The 27,900-nt window shown below is 40.0% G+C and overlaps 2 protein-coding genes across 8 annotated transcripts in view; one reads left to right on the forward strand and one right to left on the reverse strand.

Annotated features, from left to right (window-relative positions):
* FGF13 (fibroblast growth factor 13) overlaps positions 1 to 27,900 on the reverse strand; it is a 659,009-nt gene that overhangs the window by 513,318 nt on the left and 117,791 nt on the right. The gene's annotated exons all lie outside the window — the stretch shown is intronic.
* On the forward strand, positions 16,201 to 17,779 carry LOC308239902 (choline/ethanolamine transporter FLVCR2-like; the record flags this gene model as incomplete). Its single annotated transcript, XM_080652771.1, is given in 3 exon segments — positions 16,201 to 16,971; positions 16,973 to 17,386; positions 17,390 to 17,779. Coding segments are annotated over 3 exon segments (1,575 nt in total).

Here is a 27,900-nt window from a genome sequence, read left to right on the forward strand (position 1 = left end):
TAAACTTCTGGAAGATATCAAGGGAGAGATCGATAGCAATACAATCATAGTAGGGGACTTTAATACCCCACTAACAGAACTGGATAAATCCTGTAAACAAAAAATCAGCAAAGAAACAGCAATCCTAAATGACTCACTAGATAAGATAGACTTAATTGATATCTTCAGAATATTTCACCCCAAAGCCATAGAATATACATTTGTCTCAAGTGCATATGGAACAATTTCAAAAATAAACCATATATTAGGTCACAGGAAAAGTCTCTTCAAATTCAAGAAGATTGAAATCATATCAAGCATCTTCTCAGACCACAATGGCATAATATTAGAAATAAACTATAATAAAAAAAATCCAAAAAATTCAAACACTTGGAAGCTAAATACCATGCTATTAAACAATGATTGGGTTACCAAAGAGATCAAAGAAGAAATTAAAAAGATCCTGGAAACTAATGACAATAAAAAACACAACAACCCAAAATCTATGGGACACAATGAAAGCAGTCCTGAGAGGGAAGTTTATAGCTCTACAGGCCTACCTCAAAAAACAAGAAAAAATGGTAGTAAATCATCTAACTCTACAACTTAAAGAACTAGAAAGAGAGCAACAAGAAAAGCCCAGAGTAAGCAGAAGGAAGGAGATAATAAAGATCAGAGCAGAAATAAATTACATAGAGACAAAAAAAAATACAAAAGATCAATGAAACCAAGAGCTGGTTCTTTGAAAGGATACACAAGATTGATGAAACTCTAGCCAGGCTTACCAAGAAGCAAAGAGAGAGGACCCAAATAAACAAAATCAGAAACGAAAGAGGAGAAATAAAAACAGACCCCACCGAAATACAAAGGATTGTTAAAAAATACTATGAACAACTCTATTCCAACAAACTGGACAACCTGGAGGAAATGTACATATTCCTACAAAAATCCAACCTTCCAAAACTCAATCAGGAAGAATCTAAACATCTCAATAGGCCGATAAATATGGAAGAAATTGAAGCAGTCATCAAAAAGCTTCCAGCAAACAAAAGCCAGGGGCCAGACAGCTTCACAGGGGAGTTTTACCAAACATTCAAGGAAGAACTAAAACCATTCCTCCTCAGACTATTGCAAAAAATTCAAGTGGAAGGAACACTTCCAAGATCATTCTATGAAGCCAGTGTTACCCTAATACCAAAACCAGATAAAGACAACACAATGAAAGGAAATTACAGGCCAATATCCTTCATGAACATAGATGCCAAAATCCTCAACAAAATTCTAGCAAATCGGATCCAGCAGTACATCAGAAAGATCATACACCATGACCAAGTAGGATTTATCCCGGGAATGCAAGCTTGGTACAATATCTGCAAATCAATAAATGTGATACATCACATAAACAAATTGAGAGATAAAAATCACATAGTCATATCAATTGATGCAGAAAAAGCATTTGACAAAATCCAACACCCTTTCTTGATAAAAACTCTCAGCAAAGTGGGAATAGAAGGATCATATCTCAACATATTAAAAGCCATATATGACAAACCCAAAGCCAACATCATACTCAATGGGCAAAAACTAAAACCATTTCCCCTAAGAACAAGAAAAAGACAGGGATGCCCACTATCATCACTCCTGTTTGACATAGTACTGGAAGTACTAGCCATTGCAATTAGACAAGAAGAAGAAATAAAAGGCATCCAAATTGGAAAAGAAGTTAAGCTGTCCTTATTTACAGATGACATGATATTGTACATAAAAAACCCGAAAGACTTCATCAAAAAGCTAATAGACTTAATAAATGAATTCGGCAATGTAGCTGGATACAAATTTACACCAAGAAATCTATGGCATTTCTATACAACAATAGTGAACTTACAGAAAGAGAGACTAAAAAAGCAATACCATTTACCATCGTACCAAAAAAATTAAGGTACCTAGGAATAAACTTAACTAAGGAGGTAAAAGACCTATATGCGGAAAACTACAGGACACTGAAAAAAGAGACAGAGGAAGACCTAAACAGATGGAAGAACATACCATGTTCATAGATTGGTAGAATCAACATCATCAAAATGTCCATACTACCCATAGCAATCTATAGATTCAATGCAATCCCCATTAAAATAACAATGGCATATTTCACAGACCTAGAACAAACTCTCCAAAAATTCATCTGGAATAAAAAAAAAACCCGAATGGCTGCAGAAATCCTGAGAAAGAAGAACAAAGTAGGTGGGATCTCAATACCAGATATCAAACTGTATTACAAAGCCACCGTTCTCAAAATAGCCTGGTACTGGCACAAGAACAGACATATAGACCAATGGAATAGAATAGAGAACCCAGAAATCGACCCAAACCACTATGCTCAATTAATATTTGACAAAGGAGGTATGAAAATACAATGGAGTCAAAACAGTCTCTTCAATAAATGGTGTTGGGAAAATTGGACAGATACATGCAAAAAAATGAAACTACACCACCAACTTACACCATACACAAAAATAAACTCAAAATGGATAAAGGACTTAAATGTAAGACGGGAAACCATAAAAATACTAGAGGAATCCACAGGCAGCAAAATCTCAGACATATACCGAAGAAATTTCTTCACCAATATTGCTCCTAGGGCAATGGAAACTAAAGAGAAAATAAACAAATTGGACTACATCAAAATAAAAAGCTTTTGCACAGCAAAAGAAATGATCAACAAAACAACAGGAAAGCCCACTGCATGGGAGAACATATTTGCCAATGTCATCGCTAATAAGGGTTTAATCTCCAACATTTACAGGGAACTCATACAACTCAACAAAAGGAAGGTAAACAACACTATCAAAAAATGAGCAACGGATGGGATGTGTGGAATAAATTATTTTTTAAAGGAAAAAAAAATACAAACAAAAAAAATGAGCAACGGACCTAAATAGATACTTTTAAAAAGAAGACAGAATGTGGAGAACAGTATGGAGTTTCCTCAAAAAGCTGAAAATGGAACTCCCATTTGACCCAGTAATCCCACTCCTAAGAATATCTCCTAAGAAACTAGAAACACCAATCAGAAAGGATATATGCACCCATATGTTCATAGCAGCACAATTTACAATAACTAAGATTTGGAAACAGCCTAGGTGCCCGTCAGCAGATGACTGGATCAGAAAACTATGGTACATCTACACAATGGAATACTATACTGCATAAAAAAGAAGGAATTCTTACCATTTGTAGCAACCTGGATGGAATTAGAGAACATTATGCTAAGTGAAATAAGCCAGTCAATGAAAGAAAAATACCACATGATCTCACTCATTTGTGGATAATAAAGAACATTATAAACTGATGAACAAAAAGATAGATACAGAGGCAGTAAAGCATCAAACAGACTGTCAAATTACAGTGGGAAGCTTAGGGAGAGGTGGGGGAAAAAAGAGATCAACTGAAGGACTTACATGCATGCATATAAGAATAACCAACGGATGCAAAACATTGCGGGGTGAGGGCATGTATGGGAGTGGGGTGAAGAGGGCAATGGTAAGATATGTACACATATAATACAGTAATAAAAAAAATTTAAAAAGACAGAAGGAAGGCCAAGAGACATATGAAAACATGCTCAAAGTCATTAATTATCTGAGAGATGCAAATCAAAACAACAATGCAGTACCATCTCACACATGTCTGAATGACTATCATCAACAAATCAACAAATGACAAGTGCTGGCGAGGATGCGGAGAAAAAGGGACCCTTGTGCACTGCTGGTGGGAATGCAGACTGGTGCAGCCACTGTGGAAAACAGTATGGAGTTTCCACAAAAAACTAAAAATGGAACTCCCATTTGACCCAGTGATCCCACCTCTAGGAATATCTCCCAAGAAACTAGAAACACGAATCAGAAAGGATATATGCACCCCTATGTTCATAACGACACAATTCACCATAGCTAAGATTTGGAAACAGCCTAAGTGCCCATCAGCAGATGAATGGACTAGAAAACTGTGGTACATCCACACAATGGAATACTATGCTGCGGTAAAAAAGAAGGAATTCTTACCATTTGCAACAGCATGGTTGGAACTGGAGAGCATTATGCTAAGTGAAATAAGCCAGTCAGAGAAAGATAAATATCGCATGATCTCACTCATTTATGGAATATAATGAACAACATAAACTGATGAGCAAAAACAGATCCAGAGACAGAGAAGCATTGATCAGACCGTCAAACCTCAGAGGGAAGGTAGGGGAGGGTGGAGATAAGGGGGAGAGATCAACCAAAGGATTTGTATGCATGCATATAAGCCTAACCAATGGACACAGACAACAGAGGGGTGAGGGCATGGTTGTGGGATAGGGGGCAATGGGGGATAAGGACACATATGTAATACCTTAATCAACAAAGAAATTTTAAAAAAGAATTAAACAGGGCATAACTATAGATGCATTAAAGTATTTAAATGTCAAATAATGCTATGAGCAACTTTATGCCCATAAATTTGGAAATTTTGATGAAATATCCAAGTTAGTTGAGAAATATAATTTTTAAATTAACTCAATAATGGTCCTATATAAACATCAACAATTTTTAAACATTCCATTAAACAAATGTAAGGCCAAAGAAATTTTTAAACATTCAAGAAACAGGTAATTCCAATCTTATACATACACTTTGGGAGAAAAGAAGAAAGGAATATTTCCTAACTCATTTTATTATGAAACTGTCACCTTGGCACTTAAAATAGACAGGAATAATAGAGAAAGGTATATATACTAGTATAACTTGTGAACATAAATGTAAAAATGCTGAACAATATATTAGCAATGGCAATCTAGCAAAATATGAAAATAAATTGTGACCAAGTTAGGTTAATTCCAAGAATTTAAGTTTATTTTAACATTAAAAATTCTATGAGTATACTAATGCTTTAGAGGACTAAAGGAGAACAAAAGAAAAAAAAGTATGCTATGTTATCATCTCAAAACATACAGAAAATATATTTGATAAAAATTTATATCCATTCACAATAAAATTTATTAGCTAATATAGGTGATTATTTTTCCAACCTAATAAAACCTATGCACACAACCTGAAAGCATCATAACTCAGCAGTGAAATATTGTAAGTATTCCATTTAAAATCAGGAACAATAAAGAATGTCCGCTTTGATTCAACATTGCACTAACAGGTCTTAACCAGTGCAGTTAGGTGAAGCAATGGAAACGTCAGCATAAGGACCAGAAAGAAAGATATAAGACTGTCATTATTTGCAGATGATATGATCATAGAGCTAAAAAAAATCTTATAAATTATAATTCTATTAAGAGAATTTAGCAAGGTTGTCTAATTCAGGCTTCTAAAGTACAGCTAGTATTATTTTATTTCCCAGGCTACATGGTGGACCCATGGGGGTTCATTTTATTTTTTGATTATAATTAATTTTAATCTTCATAAATATCTTATATGTACTCTTCTGTATACACATTTCACCATAAACATTAAAAAACCATCACTTCCCCACACCTCCTTTCCCCCTGGCTATGACCATACTGTTGTCCCTGTTATGTCAATAAATTCAATAAAAATAAAATAAATAATATAAATAAAATAAAAACTAAACAACCAGAAAGTATGGAGGCAGAAAGCATTGAGGAGAATAAAGAGAGCAGCTCCACTCTCTACTGTTAGGAGGTACAGAGTCAGGCTGTCAGGAAAGGGGCTCCGGGCCAAACTGCTGTGTATGGCTGATTCTGTCTGGGGTTTTTGATGAAGGGAATAGTGTAGGGTTTTTTTCTGTCTCAATAGAACAATGATTCTACTACACCTAACCCCCAAGAAGGGATGACAGCTATCAGAATACTGATACAAATGTAGATCACTGCTGTGCTTTCCTGATAGTCTAGGTTGGAAAGAGGAGGGCTTCAAACAGGGAAATAATGGTGAGGATGACCAGCTGAGAGTTGTTAGAGGGAGACTACTACACAACTCCAGAACTAAAAGGAGTCCAAAAAGAGGATAGAACTACCCCTCACCACTCTGTCAATAAGGCCTCCCCAATATGAGCAACCTTTGGCTCAGAGCCCCTTTCCTGACAGCCTGACTCTGTACCCCCTAACAGTAGAGAATAGAGCTGCTCTCTTTATTCTCCCCACCCCACCATAGTGGTCTCTTAGCTCCCTGCCTTGCTTCTTCTGGCAACTCAGTGCCTACAAGCACACCCATCTTAGCCCTGGCCTTTGAATGACATAGCCAGATGAATCAAGTTAGTATATGTTTGTTGGGTCTGATTGATCCAACCTCTCTTCTTGGAATAATAGTACAACCACCTCATTATAAGATAAGAACAAATCTTACTTACTTAACTAATCTTCATCAAAGGCATAATAACCTGCCAAACTGCTGTGTATGGCTGATTCTGTCTGGGGTTTTTGATGAAGGGAATTTGTTAGGGGTTTCTTTTCTGTCTCAAAAGAACAATGATTCTACTACACCTAAGCCCCAAGAAGGGCTGACAGCTGTCAGAATACTGATACAAATGTAGACTTGAGATTTGTGCTTTTGGTTCATTCAGGACCAATGACTAGGCTCCTAGTCGCACACTTCAACTTTCTATCCTTGAGCTTTTCGGTACCATGTCCTCTACCCTGCCCTCACTTATGAATTAAAAGAGGGGACAAGCCCAGGGGTATATCAAACCCTGCTATGAAGAACCACAGTACTCTTCATGAATCCCTCATTGGGCCCCTAAGGTGGGAGCAGGAGAAAGCAAGCAATGAACTCCCCACCAAAAGTTCAAGCAAAGTAGCTCCAAATTGACCTGTTAGAAATATTGGATTTGGCATAAGATTTCAGAGAGTATAAGAATTACTGTTAGACGAATACAAAGCAAAACAAATAAACCAAAAATATGTGAAAACTGCTATGTTAGAAGAAAACTCTGGTCATGAAAATGACAACTTACTCCTGGGTTAATTAAGTCCAAAAAGCCTGGAACGATAACCAGAAGTTACTGGCAGCAACTGAGAGGCAGACTTGAGTGTAAGGAGGGCACACACACACACACACACACACACACACACACACACACACACAGACTCAACAACCACCAGGGAGGCAAAACAACTTCATTGGGACAGGATATGAGCAGGGTTTGCAGAGCAGATGGCCTCAGCTTGAAACACAGTTTTACTATGATCAATAGACCATGTACTAAGGACACACATGCAGGAGATTATGAAAGTGGGGAAAAGCTACCAGACAACTACCTCAATCAGGATATGCTAGCACCTACAAGTGAGAGAAATGGAGAAATGAAAGAAGAGAGAGGAATCAACAAAAGAAAAGAGGGGACAGGGAGGAGGGATGATAACAGTCAGATAAGAATGAGAGTGGGAAACTCTGAGCAGCACTGACAATAAACACTAGGAATTTTATCGGAAGACCAAACCCCAAAAGATAGCCAACTCAGGGAAGGCAGACTAACATGTAGAGACTTGGCACTTCAAGGGCCCAGGTAAGGCGCCTTCGGGAGAGCTGTGATACAAGGAAGAGGAAGAGTGTTTTGTTTTGTTTTTCCCTTTGAAAGGCATGAGTACCTGCAAACAATAGGACTATCCACTAGCCAATAAAGGTGAAAAACTTCATGATAATCCCCACTTTCTTGAAAAGAAAAAGCTCAGACACCAATCCTCAATGTAGGGATGTGATCACTCATATGACAAAAGGGAAATGGGCATTGCTAACTTTATACATGACCCACATTCCTTGGCCCAAGTGGAAGAAATGGATATACTGCCATCCATTCTCTGCTCTTTTCCCACAATACCACAAGCCAAGAAAAGTAGTTGCTATGGCTTAGCTAGCATCTTTTATAATACACATTGAAAATATCAAGCAAGATGAGCAATCTATTGTTATATGACATGTAATTATATCAAATACCATAATCAATTATATTTAATGTACATTATATTAGTATCAATGGTGTCTAAACCATTAATTTACATTTATCATCCTTACTTAAGAGGACCATTTCAGGATTGCTCTTCTTAAGAAGCTAAGAGGTTTTTTCCAAGTCTGTTCCTCTCGTTCAGACTCCATGCCTTTTTTCTTTCATAACAAAAAGTGGGTGACATCCATCTCCTTTAGTCCTGCCATGATAACAGATGACTAAAATAATTTGGATTTTTGAGATTGAAATTATTTTGTACAATCGATATTTAATTTTCCTCTTAAACTTTCTTGTAGGTATACTCCTAAGCTCTGTTCATGCTAATGTTATACCAGATTTCATGTGGCTTTCAAGTAACTTGGTGCCAGTTTTGGTAAAGAAACCATCTTTTGTAAGGTCAACATGCTCTGAGTTTGACCAATCCTCAAACATGACTCATACACCTTCAAATTGAACAATCTATCAACATTGCAAAAACTTTGCTGCTAAACCATAAATGCACTGGACTCAGAGAACCAACTCTCACCTCTACTGAGAAGCTGGCATTAGAACCAAAGGACATATTCTCCTCAAAGCCATTCTGACAAGAAACCAATAGTCCACTATGCCTCCAGAGATGAGCGGTTTACTTAGAAATCAATAAATGTACTTTGTAATCAACCTTTAAGCCAAAAGCTATTGAATAGTCTGCTGTAAATATCTAACAACAGGTGCAATTTATTTCACTGATATTCCAACTACAGCATTTGTTTTGAAATCATTCTATTATTTATGGTTTTTAATCCAACATGATATCATATTTTTAAGTGAGAAAAAGTTTAAAATTTTTGAAAAAAATATTCAGTGGAGATTGGGTATTACTTTGCCTTTCAAGAGAAGTAAATACGATTTGATGAAATATAAGATCTTCAGAATAAATATATAATTTTGCAATAAAAAATAAATACATTCAGGCCCCAATATATATTCACTTTAAAACTGTAATAAATGAAAATAAATTCAGATTTAAAAATCAGTTTAATATCTCAGTAGACCACCAGATGCACCTCCTAAAACAACTCTGGGACACTACTACAGAACAATTTCAGAAGATTAGAAGAAAACAGTATTCTGGAAATACAAGTTAATTGTATAGACAATGATAAACCATTAGAATTTCAAGTAGCATTTACAACTAGATTGTTCTGAGGAAAGAGAAAGGTTTTTGAGAGAAATGCAAAGCAGAGCCTAAAGCAATGGTAGGCTTCCAACTCACTCCAGGCTCCCTCAGTAGAGACCCAAGCATCTAACATGCATCTTCAGTCCTTGTAGTCTCTTGGGGGACTTCCTGGGAAAATGCAGCCAAGGCATTCTATAGGACTGTGATTTCTTAAGAAATTGGGCTATCCTGAACTTGGATTAATTCAAGAGTTTAGGCTTAGAAGAGACTCACAGATCTCCCAGGTGAGAGAGGTTGAAAGGGTGGGGGTGGGGGACTGGAAGAGATTAACCAAAGAACATATATGCATTAGCCCATAGACACAGACAATAATGTGGTTTAGGCCTGGGGTAGGGTGGGGGCTGGGTGGAGAGGGGCAAAGCAGGGAGGGGGTAACAGGAGACATCTATAATACTGTCAACAATAAAATAAAGAGTTTAGGCTTGTGCTGTTTGTTTCCATATTTCACAACACGGAACTAAACAAGTAAAGAGAAGAACCTACGTATGCTATGGCCTTTGCTTAGGGCTAATGCCCTATGAGAGTGCTGACTTGCAGCCACAGCATGCTGTAACTACATCTATACAAGATTCACACTTCATTGCATAGACGGCTGCTTTCGTGAACTCTCCCACAAATTAAAGTCATTAAAATGGTGTTGATATATTCACCAAAACAACTTTATTTAAAATAGAACTTAAAGCAATTCTGATAGACATCATACAAATGTGTAATGTCCTTGACTGTCCCTTTGAGAAATATAAGTTTAATCCAAAACCACATGCTCATGTCTATATTATGCAACTATTTGTTTCTTAACAGCTGTCCCAATAGTAATTAGAACAGGTCAAGACTGTTAGAGAATTTGGATCATTGTGGAAAACTGGACTGGGAGAATGGCCCCATGGGAAGGTTTTAATCTCTCCCACTATCTCCCTCTTTTTGTCTCTTTCACTTTCTCCTCTCTGCCCCACTAAGCTCATCCCTCCTTCAAGGTCTAGCATCAGGATTCCCTCATCTATGAAGCTCTCATAACTTTTCTCAAATTTGCATAACATTTATAATCCTTGTCACAATAGAGCATCTTATAGTTCCTATTGTTGTTTATATATGTGCATCTTCTCCTCCCTACTGTTTTATAACACGACAATTATCAAATATCAAAGAGCTCACTGAGGCCCCAACACATACTAATGCCATAGTACAGTCAGGGAAAATAAAAATATGCTTACAGATAGACGTTCTAATTTTAAAGTCCCTGAGTCATCATACACTAAGAATGTGACCCTGGAGGAGACATCTAACTTGTCTTCACCTTAATTTCCTCATCTGCCAAGTGGGAGTGATGATATCTAATGACGAAGGAGGAGGAGGAGGAAGAGGAGAGACAGGAAGAGAAAAATGAGTCCTTGTCACCACAGCATTGTGGAGGAATGAATTTGGAGTCAGATGGACCTGAGCTCTATCGTTTACCTTCTGAGTCACCAAATACAAGTTATTTAGACACTCAGAACCTATTTCCTCATCTGTGAAATTGAAATAAAAGCACCTACCTTGATGGCTTGGTTTGTTAGTTAAGGACTGAAAGGACCTAACTGAGGGCCTGGCACATAACAATGCCTCCAACAAATGATAGGTATTATTATTACACTTGTGACCATCGTTATGAGTCATACTTGATCCCTAACCTCAAGGGGTTCTAAGATCAGCAAAGGAAATGAGACACATAGAGATGTATCTTTCTCCCAATGTGCAGCATCACATGCTGAGTGCCACATAGGCAATACAGATGGGAGAGCCCTGGATAATGGAAAGGAAGGGGGAGTTCACAGGAAGCTGCAGTAATGTGGGAAGGGCCCATCATTGTGAGAAAGAGTTCATCAATGTGAGAAGGCTCCATGCTGAGTAAGGAACAGTTCCCTCAAAATTCTTATCCCAGCATAAGCGTTCATTCCTTGTCACGTACTTTCTTCCCACAATAACATCCAAACTTGGAGTTTAGACAATGTCCTAGAGGCAATGGGAAATCAGAGATGACATTCTTATTTTAAAAAAAATCTTTATTATTGAAAATATTACATATGTCCTCTTTTTTTCTCCCATTGACCCCTTATAGCCCTCCCTCACCCCAGGCCTCTACCACCCTATTGTCTGTGTCCATGGGTTATGCATAGATGTATAAAAGTTCTTTGGTTGATCTCTTCCTACCCACCACCTACCCACCCCCATCTTCCCTCTGAGATTCAAAATTCTGTTCCACCATTCTATGTCTCTGGATCTATTTTGTTCAACAGTTTATTTTGTTCCTTAGACTCCACATATGAATGAGATCATGTGATAGAGATTACTTTTCAATCAGAGGAGTGACATGGTAAGAGCTGCACTTTAGGAAAATTGATCTAAAAGTGCTGTGCAGAATATATTTAAGAGTCCAATTACTTCAGAATATACAAAAGGTGAAAACAACCCAAATGTCTATCAATAGATGAAAGAATAAAAAAACTATGGTCTATCATACAATGGAATATTATTGGGCCATAAAAAAATGAAGTACTGACATAAGCTACCACATGGACAAACTTTGAAAGCATAATGAACCTTGAAAACATGTTTACATATTTTGCAATTCCATTTATATGAAAAGAGTTTGGGGCTTGTTTTTGAAGTGACAAAAATGTTCTTAAGTAACAAGGTGCTCAATAGAGCTGTTTTAAATAGAGGCCAGTCAGGAGCCACTACAGCAGTCTGGGTGTAAAGTGCTACAGGCCTGAGACTGGGAATCAAGGACAGACAGGAGTAATGTGGGAGAGGAAGAAGTGAGAAAACATTCTCAGACCCAGATTCAGAGGAAGATGACTCATTGTGTCCTCAAAAACCTGGAGCACAGATGGAAGTGTGGTAGAGTGGTAAAGACCATAGACTTTATCATCACCCAGCCCGGGCTTTAGATCTGCTGCAGCAACTTAATTGCTCTTTGACCCCGATGAAGTCATAAACCTCTTTGAGCCTCAATTGTCAAAATTGTGCAAAATGCAGGAAATGATAGTATCTGCCTTATAAAGTTGTTGGTAGAAATCAATGATGAAAATGTATTAATATCAGGTAAATTGCCTGGTACATAGAAGGACCTCAATAAATATTAACTACCATGACCATCATTATCATTATTCATAAATACTTTTGACTGAATAGGGAGAACAATGGGGACATTAAGTTCAGAAGAGCAGTTTGGAAGGCCTGGTATTTACGGAGTCCAAGGCTTGAGTTTCTTCTCATTACCACTAAGAGACATATTAGCTGATATGACTTCACTGCTCAAAATACCTCTTAAGCTGTGTTTCCAAAAAGAACAGTGAAACTTAATAGCTAGTCTATCAGTAAGGAATACCCTCCAAGAAATGGGGACTTTGGCACACTCACAGGTAACTAGGGACATTGGGCAACATTGGACTGCTCTACCCTAACTTGGGCTTAGCCATTTCCTGCCTTCCTGACAAAAGGGAAATACACACCCCAAAGCAGTCATAAGCACACCAACTCACACTCCTTGATATAGAACCAGGATTGTGTAAGTCAGAAGTCAGCAAACTATGGCTCATAAACCAATTCCAGCCTTCCACCTGTTTTATAAATGAAGTTTTATTGAAATACAGACATGATGATGTGTTTCGGTACAGTCCATGTCTTCTTTCATATTACAATGGTAAAGTTCAGTAATTGCAACAGAGACCATATAAATTGCATAGCCTCAAATATTTACTATCTGGCCCTTTACAGATAAAGTTTGCCCAAACCTTCTTTAAATTATATTGGGCCCACTACTGTGTCCTGTATGATTTTCTATTTCCTTCAACATTTTTCCATTTGAAATTCTATTCTTCTTTACTATATTTTACCAAGGCCATTATTAATATTAACATTGTTTTTCAGTAGGATTCTTCATCTGATCAACTCTCACCAGACTTAAACAAGCCTCAGGTACAAAAGGTGCTGGACTCAGGACTGCTGGGCACTTTGAAATATAAAACCTATTGGTGATTCATTCATTCCTTAACCTGCAACTGCACTGATATGGCATCCATATATCATGAGTTGTTGTGTGCAGTAGCTATAGGGTGATAGGGGAAACATGCACTGGGCTGGGAACTGGAAAACATCTTTTCTAATCCCAACCTTTCCAATAACGTGCTGAGTGACTCAAGAGGAATTTCTTTCCATTTCTGGGACACAGGATCCTCCTCTGAACCTGAGACCCTCTATGTTCTCTCCCAGCCCCATGACTCAGGCTCCAAAATTTATACAATATAAACTACTATAACCCACCTTCATTATATGTATCAAATAGTGAGGGTCCAATAAAGTAGAGCATATAAAGTAGTTAGCACAGTGTGGGGCATATAACAAGCCCTCAATAAACAGGTGCAGTTACTATCACAATTAATAAGTATTAACTTTTAATTTATTAAACACTTAAATTACATCATCATCTTTTTAGAATATGGTATAACAGATTATTTTACATTACAATACTGTAGAATACATTGTAGGCTGGCATGATTAAGAAAAGAAAATGACCTATGATAGAATATGATTATTTCCATTACAAAAGGGCCTTTTCTTTTACAAAATAATTCATCACAGGCTCTTGCAAAAGTTAACTTCCCTCAAGTAAATATGAGCTGTTGTATGACTATATGATTTTCATTCAATTCTTCAAGATCATTTCTATTCTGTGAAAAAACACGGCATGCTTGGTATACATTGAGGGGAAGCACTGTTGATTTCTCTGGACACTAGCAGGATTCCAGAAGTAATGTGAGTGACCAGGATTGTGTAAGTCAGAGTCAGCAAACTATGGGAATGCTAGTCCTGTATGTTTGTAAACTGGAGCTGAAGCAAACTTGGACCTCTAATGCTAGATTTGTGACCCAGTAGCCATCCTAAGAGGAACTCCTCCCGCGTGCATGTCAGCACCTTCCAACTTATGGAGCACATTCCATACACAGAGGTGTCCTTAAGCTGCCTGGTAACTCAACAGAGGCACTCAAGATTGAGTACCCTCACTTGTTAGATGACCCCACAGAATCACAGAGCAGTTTGGAGACTTACCCAGGCCATCCAGCTTGTCAACCACAGAGGTGGTGGTCAAGGTCCAGTGCTATTTATCTCTATATCTTCAACATGAATTTGTTCAATTCCAATGCCATAAATTTCTAAAGGAAAGGTCAGGCTTCACTTTTAGAAGCCATAGTTTTATAATTCCGTTTACTATGGTCTTATGGCCCTTGCACTTACAAACATTTAGGGCCAAGTGGAGAACCAGCTGTCACAGATGGAATGGCAGCACAGGATAATCGATTTGGGCCTCCAAGATATTTGTTCTCATTATTGTTTCTGGTAGCTGAATTAAATATTTTAATGATTTATTTCATTGGGTTCAGACTCAGAGAATATGTGAGCAGAGATGGCAACTTCTCAAATCTAATTAGGACTTCAAATGAAATGATAACATGTGAAAGCTTCTACATAGAGTTAAAATGGAGTTTTGACATTCTTTATAAACAGATTTTTAAACTCTTCATTGCCAAGTGTAAAAGAGTCAGGATTTGCTGATGTAAGCATGACCCTGAAGGACAAGGAGACCAAGAAGACTAAAAAGAAGCTGGGGGAGAAAAGCAAGACTCTCCAAGCAACCACTCTGAAATCACTACTGCACCTACTGAACAGATGAGGAACTCAATCCTCAAGATATCTCCAAAAACTTCAGAAGCTTATAAATTATCCTTTGTGCAGAGACCATGTTATTTTTCATTGTTATTATACTTTTAATATGTATTAGAACCTGGAGGTATAAAAGTGATTTAAACACAGACCTGCCCTTAAGGAGTACACAGTAGAGTGAGGAGAAGGGGTGTGTGGACAAGTAAACTGGCAAATACAACAAAGTATGATAAACAGAGGCATATGCTAACACTATTATATTTGGCACCTGGCCCCTTAGTAATGCTTGTAGATGCTATTTAATCACATCTAAAATTATGTTTTTTTTGGGGGAAAAGCATATTTTCATTTGGCCCTCAAAGGTGGGTTTCCTTCAAACAAAAGCCAACTGGTTGTCAAGAATACATCACACACAAAAAAGTCTCAAAAAGCCAAGGCAACAAAATAAACTAGTCCCTGCAGATGGAAACTAATCAGAAAGGCTTAGATCATCGATAAAATATGATAATCATAAAATATTTATCTTTAACTGCTGAGAAAAGAAGAATCCAGTTATGAAAGCTGGCCTCTCAGGCCATCTGCCAGGGCTAAGTCTGAATCTCCAGTGAATCTTCAGGAGTGTTTAAAATAAATATTTATACCACAGGAGATGTAGACCGAGTGGAGTAAACTCTATTTGGAGAGTTATCTCAGAAGGGTTGATGGTATTATCTCATGTATCCTCTGGAAGGGGGCAAATGAATTTGAGGGACAGTTCAGGGAGGTTAACCAGGTGGTTTCCATGGCGCCGGAGGCGTTGGGGAGGAATGCATCAGGCAAACTGTGATAAAACAATTGGGCTGCTGGGCCCAAGGTTATTGGGAGGGCCAGAGAAGGGGAGCTACGTAGAAGGACAGGAGGGGAGGGGAGGGCTCCGAATGCCTGGTGGGATGGGGACAGGGTGGTCACATGGGCCCTAGGGAGCTAGGCCCAAGCCTCCTGGGAACCAATTGTTATGTGAAGTGTCTAAGCAAGGAGAGAACTCTTTCCTGGACCAGAGGCTGTACCTAGCCAGAACGCTTAGAAGTAATGAAGGCATCTGCAGGGCCAGGACCCAGCTGAAGGGTCTGCAGCTGGCCTGAGGGTCAGTGGTCAGGGACAGCGGTCCCTACAGAAAAGTTGGGGCCAAGGTTTGGAGGTGAGCATTGGGAGACCAACTTGTGGCTTTTATGCAAGCTTAAGTCTCCGTTTCTTCTGCGACAGACTAGGACAAGTGCCCTGTCACCTTTAGGGGACCAGCCAAGGGTACTGTCACTTTAGACTACCAGAGTCCTCAGCACCAGCCCAGGGCTCTAAGAGAGACCTTGGTCATGGTGAATGAAGATCCCAACCTGGAGGAGCGGAATGGCACTTCTGAGCAGGAGTATGAGCTCCAGGCACACCCCAGCATGTCTGCCCATCTCAGCCTCTCTGTGTACAACAGAAGTTCAGCTCACCCTAGTACCTTGGCCCAACCCGGTGGTTTGGCTCACTCAAGTAGCTCAGCCCACTCCAGTAGTTCAGGCCCTGAGGACCTCAGTATGATCAAGGTTAGCAAGCACAGTTGGGCAGTGGTCCTATTGTTCAGTTGCTACTCAATGTGCAATGTCTTCCAGTGGATCCAGTACGGCTCTATCAGTAACGTCTTCATGAACTTTTACCAGATCAGTCCCTTTGCCATTGACTGGCTGTCCATGTACTACATGCTAACCTACATCTTTCTACTACTGCTGGTGGCCTGGGTGCTTGAAAACTTTGGCCTGTGCACCATTGCCCTCACCAGCTCCACTCTTAACTGCTTGGGGGCCTGGGTGAAGTTGGGCAGCCTGAAGCCACATCTCTTCACAGTCACTGCACTGAGCCAGGTCATCTGCTCTGTGGCCCAGGTCTTCATCCTAGGCATGCCATCCTGCATCTCTTTCATCTGGTTTGGAGCCAATGAGGTTTCAAAGGCCTGCTCCATAGCTGTCTTAGGCAATCAGTTTGGAATTGCAATTGGTTTCTTGGTACCTCCCGTTAGGGTACCCAATATTGAAGAGCAGGACAAGTTTGCCTATCACATCAGCATAATGTTCTGCATAATAGGAGGTTTTTCCACTCTTTTTTTTCATCCTTGTCATCATCATATTCAAGGAGAAGCCTAAATATCCCCCCAACAGGGTCCAATTCCTAAACTATGCTTTGGAATCCCCTGATGCTTCATACTTAAGTTCCATCGTCCAGCTCTTCAAAAACCTCAACTTTGTGCTGCTTGTCATCACCTATCGTCTGAATGCTGGAACTTTCTATGTCTTGTCCACTCTGCTGAATCACATGGTGATCTTGCACTACACGGGAGAAGAATCAAATGCTGGAAGAATTGGCCTGACCATCATCATTGCAGGAATGCTTGGGGCTGTAATCTCAGGCATCTGGCTGGATATGTCCAAAATCTATAAGGGTACAATCCTAGTGGTCTACATCATGACTCTGTTGGGCATGGTGGTGTACACAATGACCTTGAATCTGGGACACCTGTAGGAAGTGTTCATAACTGCTGGCACAATGGGCTTCTTTGTGACTGGTTATCTCCCACTGGGATTTGAGTTTTCTGTGAAGCTAACGTACCCAGAATCAGAAGGCATGTCATCTGGCCTCCACAACGTATCTGCCCAGGTATTCGGGATCAACTTCACCATCTCCCAGAACCAGATTATCGAACACTATGGAACCATGCCCAGGAACATCTTTCTGTGTGTGTTCCTCACCCTTGGAGCAGCCCTTACTGCATTCATCAAGGCAGATCTCAGAAGGCAGAAAGCAAACAAGGAAACTCCTGATGATAAACTCCAGAAGGAAGAGGGGGAGGATGAGGAGGAGGAAAGCAATATCAGCAAAGCACCCACCACTGTGTCTGAAGAGCACCTCTAAGAGAAAAAGATGATTGCAACTCAGGGAACATGTCTTCAGTCACCACAACTCTCATTGCCAACACAAAGGTCTTCACAGGATCACAAAGGTGTTCTGTTCTTACAAAAGTCATACAAATTCACAATAGGAAAAAAATAAGAATAAACATGTAAGAAAATAGAATTATCTAAAAAGTCCTAACTGTGCTACCTACATATAACCATGGTTAATATATTTTAGCATGTGTTTTCAGATCTCATTCTATGCATATAAACATGGATCTTTAAGCCTAAAATGATATAGAATGTTTTTTATATATCTTATTACAAAATTAAGTGAGTTTTATAAAAAATAAGAATGTTAGGTAATCAATGCAAAGAATAAATTGTTTAATATGGTGTTCTCTAGTTTTCATTCTCTTGACAGCAAACAAAACCAGGTTCTGATGGTATTTGTCCCTGTTCAGGGAGATAGGACCAGGTAATTAGTGTTTATTAACAACCATCCCAGCAACAAAAAGTTTATCAGCTGTCAATACATGTCACATGTGTCCCATACCAAGAAAAATATTATTTACTTCAATGCTAAGAAAAGGGGTAAAAACCATAAGATACAGGCCAGGGGACCTAATGTGCTTTTGGATGAGGAGGATTTTTAAAAAATACATGGGAAGGAGGAACAGAAGACAAAACTGTTCCTTAGATGTCATTCTCCTTGACAGAACTAAGGCTTTCTCAGTTATTAAGAGCATAGGCTTTGGAGTCAGGTAGACATGAGTTGGCATCTGAGCTCAGCCACCCATTAGTGGTGTGACCATGGATCAATGACTTCCTTCTGACTACCCATTTCCTCACATGTGGTGAAGTGGGAATGGACAAAGACCATAACTTTCTCATGGGGCTGTTGAGAAACAATGCATATTAAGTGCTTTTAATACTGCCTGGCACTCAGAGAACTATAATGGTAATTATTCTTATGGCTGCCATGCAACTCGACCCAAGGAACCCTCAGGTATATAAACTAAAAGAATTTCGAGATAAGGGTGCTCAAGCCCTTCACATCTCAAAGGAGAACACTAAAACCCAATGAAGGGAAGATACTTTCCAATGACATACATCTATTTTCAATTAATTCAGTAAATATTTATTGAGCATTTGGGCAAAACACTATTCTAGGAGTATGGTGGGGGCATAGGTAAAAATGTGACTTGTAGGTGAAGATGCTTACAATCTATGCAAGTTATTTAATCCCTTTGTGCCTCAGTTTACGCATCTAGAAGTTGGGGCAATCGTTCCTACCCCATACTGAGAGAATACATGTAAAGTGCTTAAAACACTGCCTGAAACATAGTAAGCTAGATACACACACACACACACACACACACACACACACACACACACGAACATATTTATATATTTTGTATTTATATTTGGAGTAAAGTTATACGTATACGTGCATTTTATTTATTTTTATATATGCATGTAATTGGAAGACTAGATAGAATGAGGCAAAAGTCATCTTCCTACATCTTCATCTGCTTTATTTTTCACTCCTGACAAGCACAGTTGTGGATATATGGCATACTCCATAGCAGTGTTCCAGTCATTGTCTGTGTGGGTGTTCAGAGACAATTTCAGTGGTTGTGGTGGTGGCCTCCTCCCACTAGACTGCAGCCCTAGCTGTGGTTCCTGAAAGCCAGTGTTGCAGCAGTAACCTCCTGATTCCCCACCTCCCTGGATGTGAAAACAGGAGTGGCTACATTTGGTGTGCCACTTCAGTGCTGGCATTGTGGGTGTCATTCCTGGAGACACAGACTACAGGCCCCACTTCCACCCATCCCAACGATTTTCTAAGTACCTAATTAAACAGAACTAAAATACCTGCCTGCTTCCAACAGCAAGAATAGCTTTTGATAACTACAGATGAATGTTGACTGCTACAAATGAGTAATATCTCAAAAGAGGGGAGGCAGAATAAGAGAGAGAGGAAACACATCCCAACTAGTGGGAACAGCCAGAACAAAGGTGCAGAGCAGAGGTGTGCAGGATGTAGTCCGGTGACCATGAGAAGGGGCTTCTTGCCAGAACAGACTATCACAGCTAGTCCGACAAAGGTTTTCTCTGGAGAATGATGCTCCAAAATTAACCCCATGACCAGATTATTAGACACCAGAGAACTGGGAACAATTTTACCATCCCAGAGAGGCAATGCTAGGGGATTCTCAGTACCATTACAGCCCACAAGAGTCCTCTTTTTTAAAAAGCCTATTTCATAGAAACAGAGACTAGAATGGTGGTTGCCAAAGGCTAAGAAAGGAGGAAAATGGGATGATATAGGTCAAAGGGTACAAAGTTTGAGGTATAAGAAGAATAAATTCTAAGGATCTAACATACAGCAGGTGACTATCCTATATAATAAAGAGGTAACATGCAAATTGACCATCACACCCTTGCACAAGACGGCTACCCCCATGTGGTCACAAGAAGGCCTTCCACATTTGGTCACAAGATGGCCACCACAAGATGGCCAGCAGGGGAGGGCAGTTGGGGACGATCAGGCTAGCAATGGAGGGCAGTTGGGGGCAATCAGGCCAGCAAGGGAGGGCAGTTGGGGGCAACCTGGCCTGCAGGGGAGGGAGGGAAGTTGGGTGTGACCAGGCCAGCAGGGGAAGGCAGTTAGGGGCAACCAGGCCAGCAGGGGAGGGCAGTTAGGGGTGACCAGGCTGGCAGGGGAGGGCAGTTAGGGGCAACCAGGCTGGCAGGGGAGGGCAGTTGGGGGGGAACAGGCCTGCAGGGGAGGGCAGTTGGGGGGGGGGGACTGGGCCAGCAGGGGAGGGCAATAAGGGACAACTGGGCCGGCAGGGGAGGGCAGTTAGGGGCGACCAGGCCAGCAAGGAGGGCAGGTAGGGGCGACCAGACTGGCAGGGGAGGGCATTTCAGTGGGACCAGGCCCACAGGGGAGGGCAGTTGGGGGTGACCAGGCTGCAGGGGAGGGCAGTTGGGGGCAATCAGGCTGGCAGGGGAGAAGTTAGGCATCCATCAGGCTGGCAGGGGAGTGGTTAGGGGGTGATCAAGCCGGCAGGCAGAAGTAGTTAGGGGCAATCAGGCAAGCAGGCAGGCGAGCGGTTGGGAGCCATCAGTCCCAGATTGTGAGGGGGGTGTCAGACTGTGGGACTGGGCCTAAATCGGCAGTTGGACATCCCCCGAGAGGTCCCAGATTGGAGAGAGTGCAGGCTGGGCTGAAGAACACCCCCCCACGCAGTGCACAAATTTCATGCACCGGGCCTCTAGTCTTACCTAATAATAGACAAACATGTAAATTGACTGTACCTCCACTATGCCCACAGCCAATCAGGAGTGAGTATACAAATTAACCTGACAAAGATGGAAGGTTAATTTGCATATGCAGGCGTGGAGCATCTGGGAGAGGCGGGACACCTGCTATGAGGGGGAAAGGGGGCGGCGGAGGGAGCTACAGGAGCGGTGCTCCGGCTGGGAGCGAGGACTTGCTGGCTCCCGTGAGGCCAGGAGTGAAGCCAGGGGAAGGAAGGCCTATTCTTGCATGAATATCGTGCAACAGGCCTCTAGTAGTTAATAATATGATATTATATACCTGAAAGTTGATAAGAGTAGATCTTTAGCATTCTCACCACACAAAAAAGTTACCTATGTTAACTATGTGAGGTGATGATGGTGTTAATTATCTTGATCTTGGTAATCATTCTATATTGTATATGTATATCAAATCTTACATTGCACATTATAGAGATACAATTATATTTGTCAATTATTCCTCAATAAATTTTTTTCAAGTTCTCTTTTAGTATTAGGGAAAGAAATTTAAAGATATATAGTTATGGTGTCATACTCCAAATATGGAAGATGTTTCTAGAAGGCAGGATATGGATAGAACTGAGGCTGCCTAACAATGAACAAGTTTATTGCTTCTAAACAGAAATTTTTTATTAAAGTATAGCACTATTAACTCTATTTTATAGGATTCCAGTATTTCTGCCAAGACAGTTTTGTCTCGGTGCCACAGAAAATTTCCCAATGAAACTGTTTCAGTTTATGAATGCTATCTATTTCCAGGAAAAAAAAAAACCCACACATGAGCTGCCATAAATGGAAAAAGTTTACATAAGAGAAACAAAACAGAGTACCCAAAAATGAACACTACATTTAAAAAAAAATGCTTCAGTACTGCCCAAAATGAGCATAATAAATAGCTGATACATTTTCTGCATTCTAAATTCCTTAGACATGAAGCATTTTTCAATCTCTAGTTTATACCTGACATATTAAAATTTTATCACTAAATTTCTGATGTATAATCCCTCCCCACCTTCTTTTACAGATAATAATACATATGAGCTATAATGTTTCATTCCATGAGTGTTTAGTAGTAAAAATTATTGTAAATTCGAAGGCCAATAAAAACTGGGGTCATATTTGTTTGATACTAAAAAGAAAAACAATCTCTATTATTTTTTAGGGAGACAGAAAATATACAAGATTTAGCATCAAATAGACATGGAATTGAGTCCTGGTTCCAATGCTATTAGGTGCATAATCTCAGGCATATGTCTTAGTCTCTTTGAGCCTTGATTTCATCATCTGTAAAATGAGGATTATGATAAATCTACTTCACAGGGCTATTATGAGACTAAATAAAATAATATTTGTAAACATCTTAGCATAGTGTACAATATATAGTAAGCTCATAATTAGCATAAACCGCTTAGTTATCTACCTTTTTATATAATACAGCTTTGAGATATAATACACAAACCATAACATTCATCCATTTAAAATATGCAAATTGATTTTTGTAGTAATTCTCAGAATTGAGCAAGTATCACCACAGTCTAATTTTAAAATATTCTTATCACACCCAAAAGAAGCCTTTAACCCATTAGCAGTCACTATACTGCCTTTTTAATGCCCATAAAAGATTGCTAAGACCTTGGGCCCTGGAGTCATTGACAACTGAGTTTAAGTCCAAGCATTGGTATTTGCTAGCTGTGTGTTCCTCAAAAAGTTGCTCTCAATCTTACTGTGCCTCAGTTTCTTCACTATAAGTGAGAGGTAATAATAGTGCAAATCCTATAAGCCAACTGTGAAGATCTGCTGAGAAATGCATATATAGCACCTGCCAGTGGCTGGCCCATAGTGGGCACCAGATAAATGGCAGTCATCATCATCACAATCCTCCTTTTCATGCATTCTGCTTATTTTCCTATTCCCCTACTTCACCCTTTCATTATCATTCCATAAAATGCATCCCTAGGGCCTACAATAGTGCCTTGCACATACTAGTAGCATGCATAATACATATAACATGAACTAATTACACTAAGTCCTCCCATATCATCATTGATAGATTCTTGGAAACTGCAACTTTAAGGAAAACAACATATAATGAAACCAACTGTACCATATTCTAATTGATCTAAGTTCCTACAGCATATTTCTAGTCACAAAAAACATCAGCAAACTTCTAAATAAAAGCCCAAAACTCTTCTAACATTAAACACTGAAATAAATGTGAGGTACACAAACATTTTTTAAATGAATAAAAACCAGTCAGATCTTTATTTTCAAACCTGATTATTCTAGTTCCAGGTATAAGAGTGCCATAGCCTCTCAAGGCAGCTCAAGGAACAAAGCAGGACCCACCCTAGAGAGAACTCCCTTCCATCATAGAGCTATTCACACAGACCCACACTCACTCAGACTGGGACAATGTAGACATGCCACTTCATCTATTGTACACATCTTTGGGATGTGTAGGAGGACACCGAAGGACCCAGAGAAAGCCTACATGGGGAGAATGTGCAAACCCAACAGCTAGTGAATCCAGCTGGGAACGTTTTATGTTGTGGTTTTTTTTTTTTATAAATGTTATATTGAAATTATTTTATTCAAGGAACTGTTGCACTTAATTATGTAGCGGTTGTGTGTACATATGCATAGATGCATGCACACACATGTGTGTATATATCTTTTCATTTAGACCACATACTATTGCAGAAAAAAATTAAAGTGGCTTCTTGAGTACTAATAAATCATCATGAAAGAAAAGGGAAACCTAACACCAACTAGAGGCAAGTTTATCCAAGGGCTGTGTCTATGGACACTGCTCCAAATTATCATAATCACTGTCTAATTTCAGCCACAGAGACCTAATGGAATTCAATCACATTCTAGAACTCCAGTCCAAGCCATTACCTTTCTCCTCACCAGCTTTTCTCCCAGCCTACATATTCTCCAATAGCTCTCAGAAGGTTCTTACCAAAGGCTCACAAAGCTAGTGGGTTGTGAAACCCTGATTAAAAGCCAGGCCACCTAATTCCAAGGCCTATGCTCTATGGCAGGGGTGGGCAAACTTTTTGACTCGAGGGCCACAATGGGTTCTTAAACTGGACCAGAGGGCCGGAACAAAAGCATGGATGGAGTGTTTGTGTGAACTAATATAAATTCAAAGTAAAGGAGCAGAGGGGAGAGCAAGAGAACCGGATAGAACAGCCGGATCCGGCCCGCGGGCCGTAGTTTGCCCAAGGCTGCTCTATGGGCTACATCATGCTGCTGCCTTATTAAAATCTATTCTTTCTCAGGAATCAAGAAAAAAGTATACTTGCCTCCTCATGCATTCTGCAATGATGGCAGTTACACAGAATTAGGAAAACTCTACTAAAAAATACAACATCTCAAGCCTGGCCAAATGTGTCTCAGTGACTGAGTGTTGACCCATGAACCAAGAGGTCCCCAGTTTGATTCCTGGTCAGGGCACATGTCCAGGTTGCAACTTGATCCCCAGTAGAGGGCGTGTAGGAGGCAGCCAATGGATAATGTTTCTCTCTCAACATGGATGTTTCTATATCTCTATCCCTCTCCCTTTTTTTTTTTAAATATATTTTATTGATATTTTACAGAGAGGAAGGGAGAGGGATAGAGAGTTAGAAACATCGATGAGAGAGAAACATCGATCAGCTGCCTCCTGCACACCTCCTACTGGGGATGTGTGCCCACAACCAAGGTACGTGCCCTTGACCGGAATCGAACCTGGGACCTTTCAGTCCGCAGGCTGATGCTCTATCCACTGAGCCAAACTGGTTTCGGCTATCCCTCTCCCTTATTCTCTCTAAAATCAATAAAAATATATCATATCCTATATAATAAAAGGCTAATATGCAAATCGAACGAACGGTGGAACGACCAGTTGCTATGACACACACTGACCACCAAGGGGCAGACATTCAACATAGGAGCTGCCCCCTGGTGGTCAGTGCACTCCCACAGGGGGAGCGCTGCTCAGCCAGAAGCCCTGAGCTGGGCTCTCAGCTGGCGAGCACAGCAGCTGTGGTGGGAGCCTCTCCCACCTCCGCAGCAGTGCTAAGGATGTCTGACTGATGGCTTAGACTCACTCCCCATGGGCTCCTGGACTGTGAGAGGGTGCAGGCCGAGCTGAGGGATCTCTAGTATTTTATGATATGAGGTTATATATATAACCTCTCCATAGCAGATGTTGCTAATTCAAACCAGGCTGGGGTTGACTGTATTTGGCTTATCATTTGAAATACATGGTTAAATTATAATGACTCACCTCTTGAGTAAGAGTCCATTAACAATTCCTTATACTTGGTAAGAATCCCTTTCATGTGCTTCATAAGTGGCAGCATGATAGAACAGAAAAAAACACTGGAGTGGGAGTCAGATGGCAGGGCTGCTATCTGCTTGCCTTGGCTAAGTGCCTTTGCTGCTCTGATTCTCCATTCCTCTTCCTGGGAAATGAGGGAGACTGTACCAGGGATGACTAAGGGCCCGTCAGGGCCTAATATTCTCAGATTCTCTGATGTCTCTAGGCAAAGCAAAACTGACTTCAGATTCTCTTAACACCCGCTTTACAGCCTCAAATGGTAAATCCAAGTGACTTAATCATGATCTGCTCACAGAAAAACACAGAACTTAGTTCTCCACCTAAGGCCATAGGGCCCAGATAACTGGAAACTGGCTTACTAAAGGGAAATAGAGAAAATACATGGACACCAAAAGAATGCCCTTTGTATAGAATAATTTACCATAGAGAGTCTGTATTGTTTTACCTTGAAGTAAAAACAAAACAAACAAAACAAAACAAAACAAAAAAACTCAAGAAAAAAGAGAGAAAGAGAGAGAACTGGATCTGTTTTCAAAAACACAATTATCCATAATCTAGATGTACAGTGGTATTTTATTAACATTCCAAGGCAGAAGAGAAAAAAATAAAATAAAATCTGGATGTACAAATAGAGAATTGGGGGCAATTATTCACACTACCAAAGGCCATGAGCTTGGCTCTGACACTGAAATGCTAGGAATGTGAGCTCCAGCCAGTTCTGATCAACCACTGGACATTTATTGGGTAAGACTAAATGCCACTTCCTGGGTCAGGGGACAAGGCTATCAAACTCAGTACAATCAGTCCCTGCCCATGAGGATCTCATTGTTTCATGGGTGAGAGAGACACTTAAACAAGAAGCTTTCCTGGAGGTACTTACCCAAACTCTCTGATCTTCTGCTGTTTTCTCACATGTTCAGTGAGGAAAATGAAACCTGCCTCACACCACTGATCTGAGAGGTCAGTAAGGCAATTTTTGGAGAAACTGAACACAATAAAAACCATAACATTAGTGCTCATGATGTTTTATCAATCTTATGTAAAGTATGACCTATATAATCTACTTATTTTTATGTTATTTCTTAACTGTCTTACCCACACTAGAATGCCCTACATGACAACAGGGATCTTTGTTTTGTTCTTAAGATATATCACCAATACCTAGAACAGTGCTTTACTTAAAGTAAATGTTCATTACATTGAAAAGGAAGGAAGGTTGTTTTTTAAAACTTTTGCTATTTTTAGAAAACTCCATAAAATTCTGCAAGTTGACTATCTAGCATCCATTCTTATTATCCTTACTAACAAAATGCACATTTTATTCAGTGTGGTCATGTGTCCAGCTCAAAAACAGCATTCCCAGCCTCCTTTATAACTGGTATGTAAATTACAGTTGTTGGGTGGGGTTTCCAAATTGCTATTCAAAGGGATTGACTAGGCTGGGAAATATATCTCCTCTACCTCCTTCTTCCTCCTTCCTGAGTGGAAAGCCAGAAAGTATCTTAGATCAGGAAGTGACCTTAAGGCTCTGGCTGGGTGGCTCAGTTGGTTGGATGTCGTTCTATATATTAAAAGGTTGTGGGTTCGATTCCTGGTCAGGATACGTACTAGAACTCTCTCTCTCTCTCTCTCTCTCCCTCCCTCCCTCCCTCTCTCCTTTCCTTCTTCCCTCCCTCCCTCTCTCTGTCAAATCAATAAACATACCCTAGGGTAAAGATTTTTTTTAATGTGTCAAGAGTATTTTGAAATTAAGCTGTGGTGATACTTGCCCAAATTCTGTGAATTACTACCAAAAAAAAAATCAAATTGTACATTTTAAATGGATTAATGTTATGGTATGTGTATTATATCTCAAAGCTATTATTAAAAAATTCAGAGTACTGCTTGGAATATCAGAAAGCTAGAGGTGCCTGTGTCCTGATGACATTATAACTGCACAGAAATTTCATTTATTTAATATGACCTTTTCTCCTTTATTTCCTTTTCATTCAAACTGGCCTTGCCCAGCACCCTGACTCACCTGCCTCCTTCTCCCGTGTGTATCCACCCCCTTCATCATTAAGCCCTCAGGACAACCAGGCCCTGGTCAGCATCAAATAATCTTAGAAACAAAACATCAGGTCTGTTGACCACAGAGACAGAGTTTCAATCAAACTAAAGATAACATCTAGGCATCAGTTGTGTTTCAGTTCCAGGCACAGAAAAAGGGAAAACAGATGAAGTGATGCCATGACTAACCTTAGGACCAGATGCACTGATCAGCTACCACCTAAACTAGCATTGGCCAATCAGTAGAGACCATGACCCTGACTATGACCCTAACTCCCTTAGTCACCATAATTAATGATTTTTTCCCCTATACAACCCATTCCCTGGAAGCCATTGGGGAGCTATGTCTCTGAGTATTACCTCACATGTGACTTCAGGCCTGGGCCACTATCTAAACATAAACCCTTACTTTCTTTGCTACAAACTCCTGCTCA

This window comes from Plecotus auritus (genome assembly GCF_963455305.1).
Source record: "Plecotus auritus genome assembly, chromosome: X".
Classification (NCBI taxonomy): domain Eukaryota; kingdom Metazoa; phylum Chordata; class Mammalia; order Chiroptera; family Vespertilionidae; genus Plecotus; species Plecotus auritus.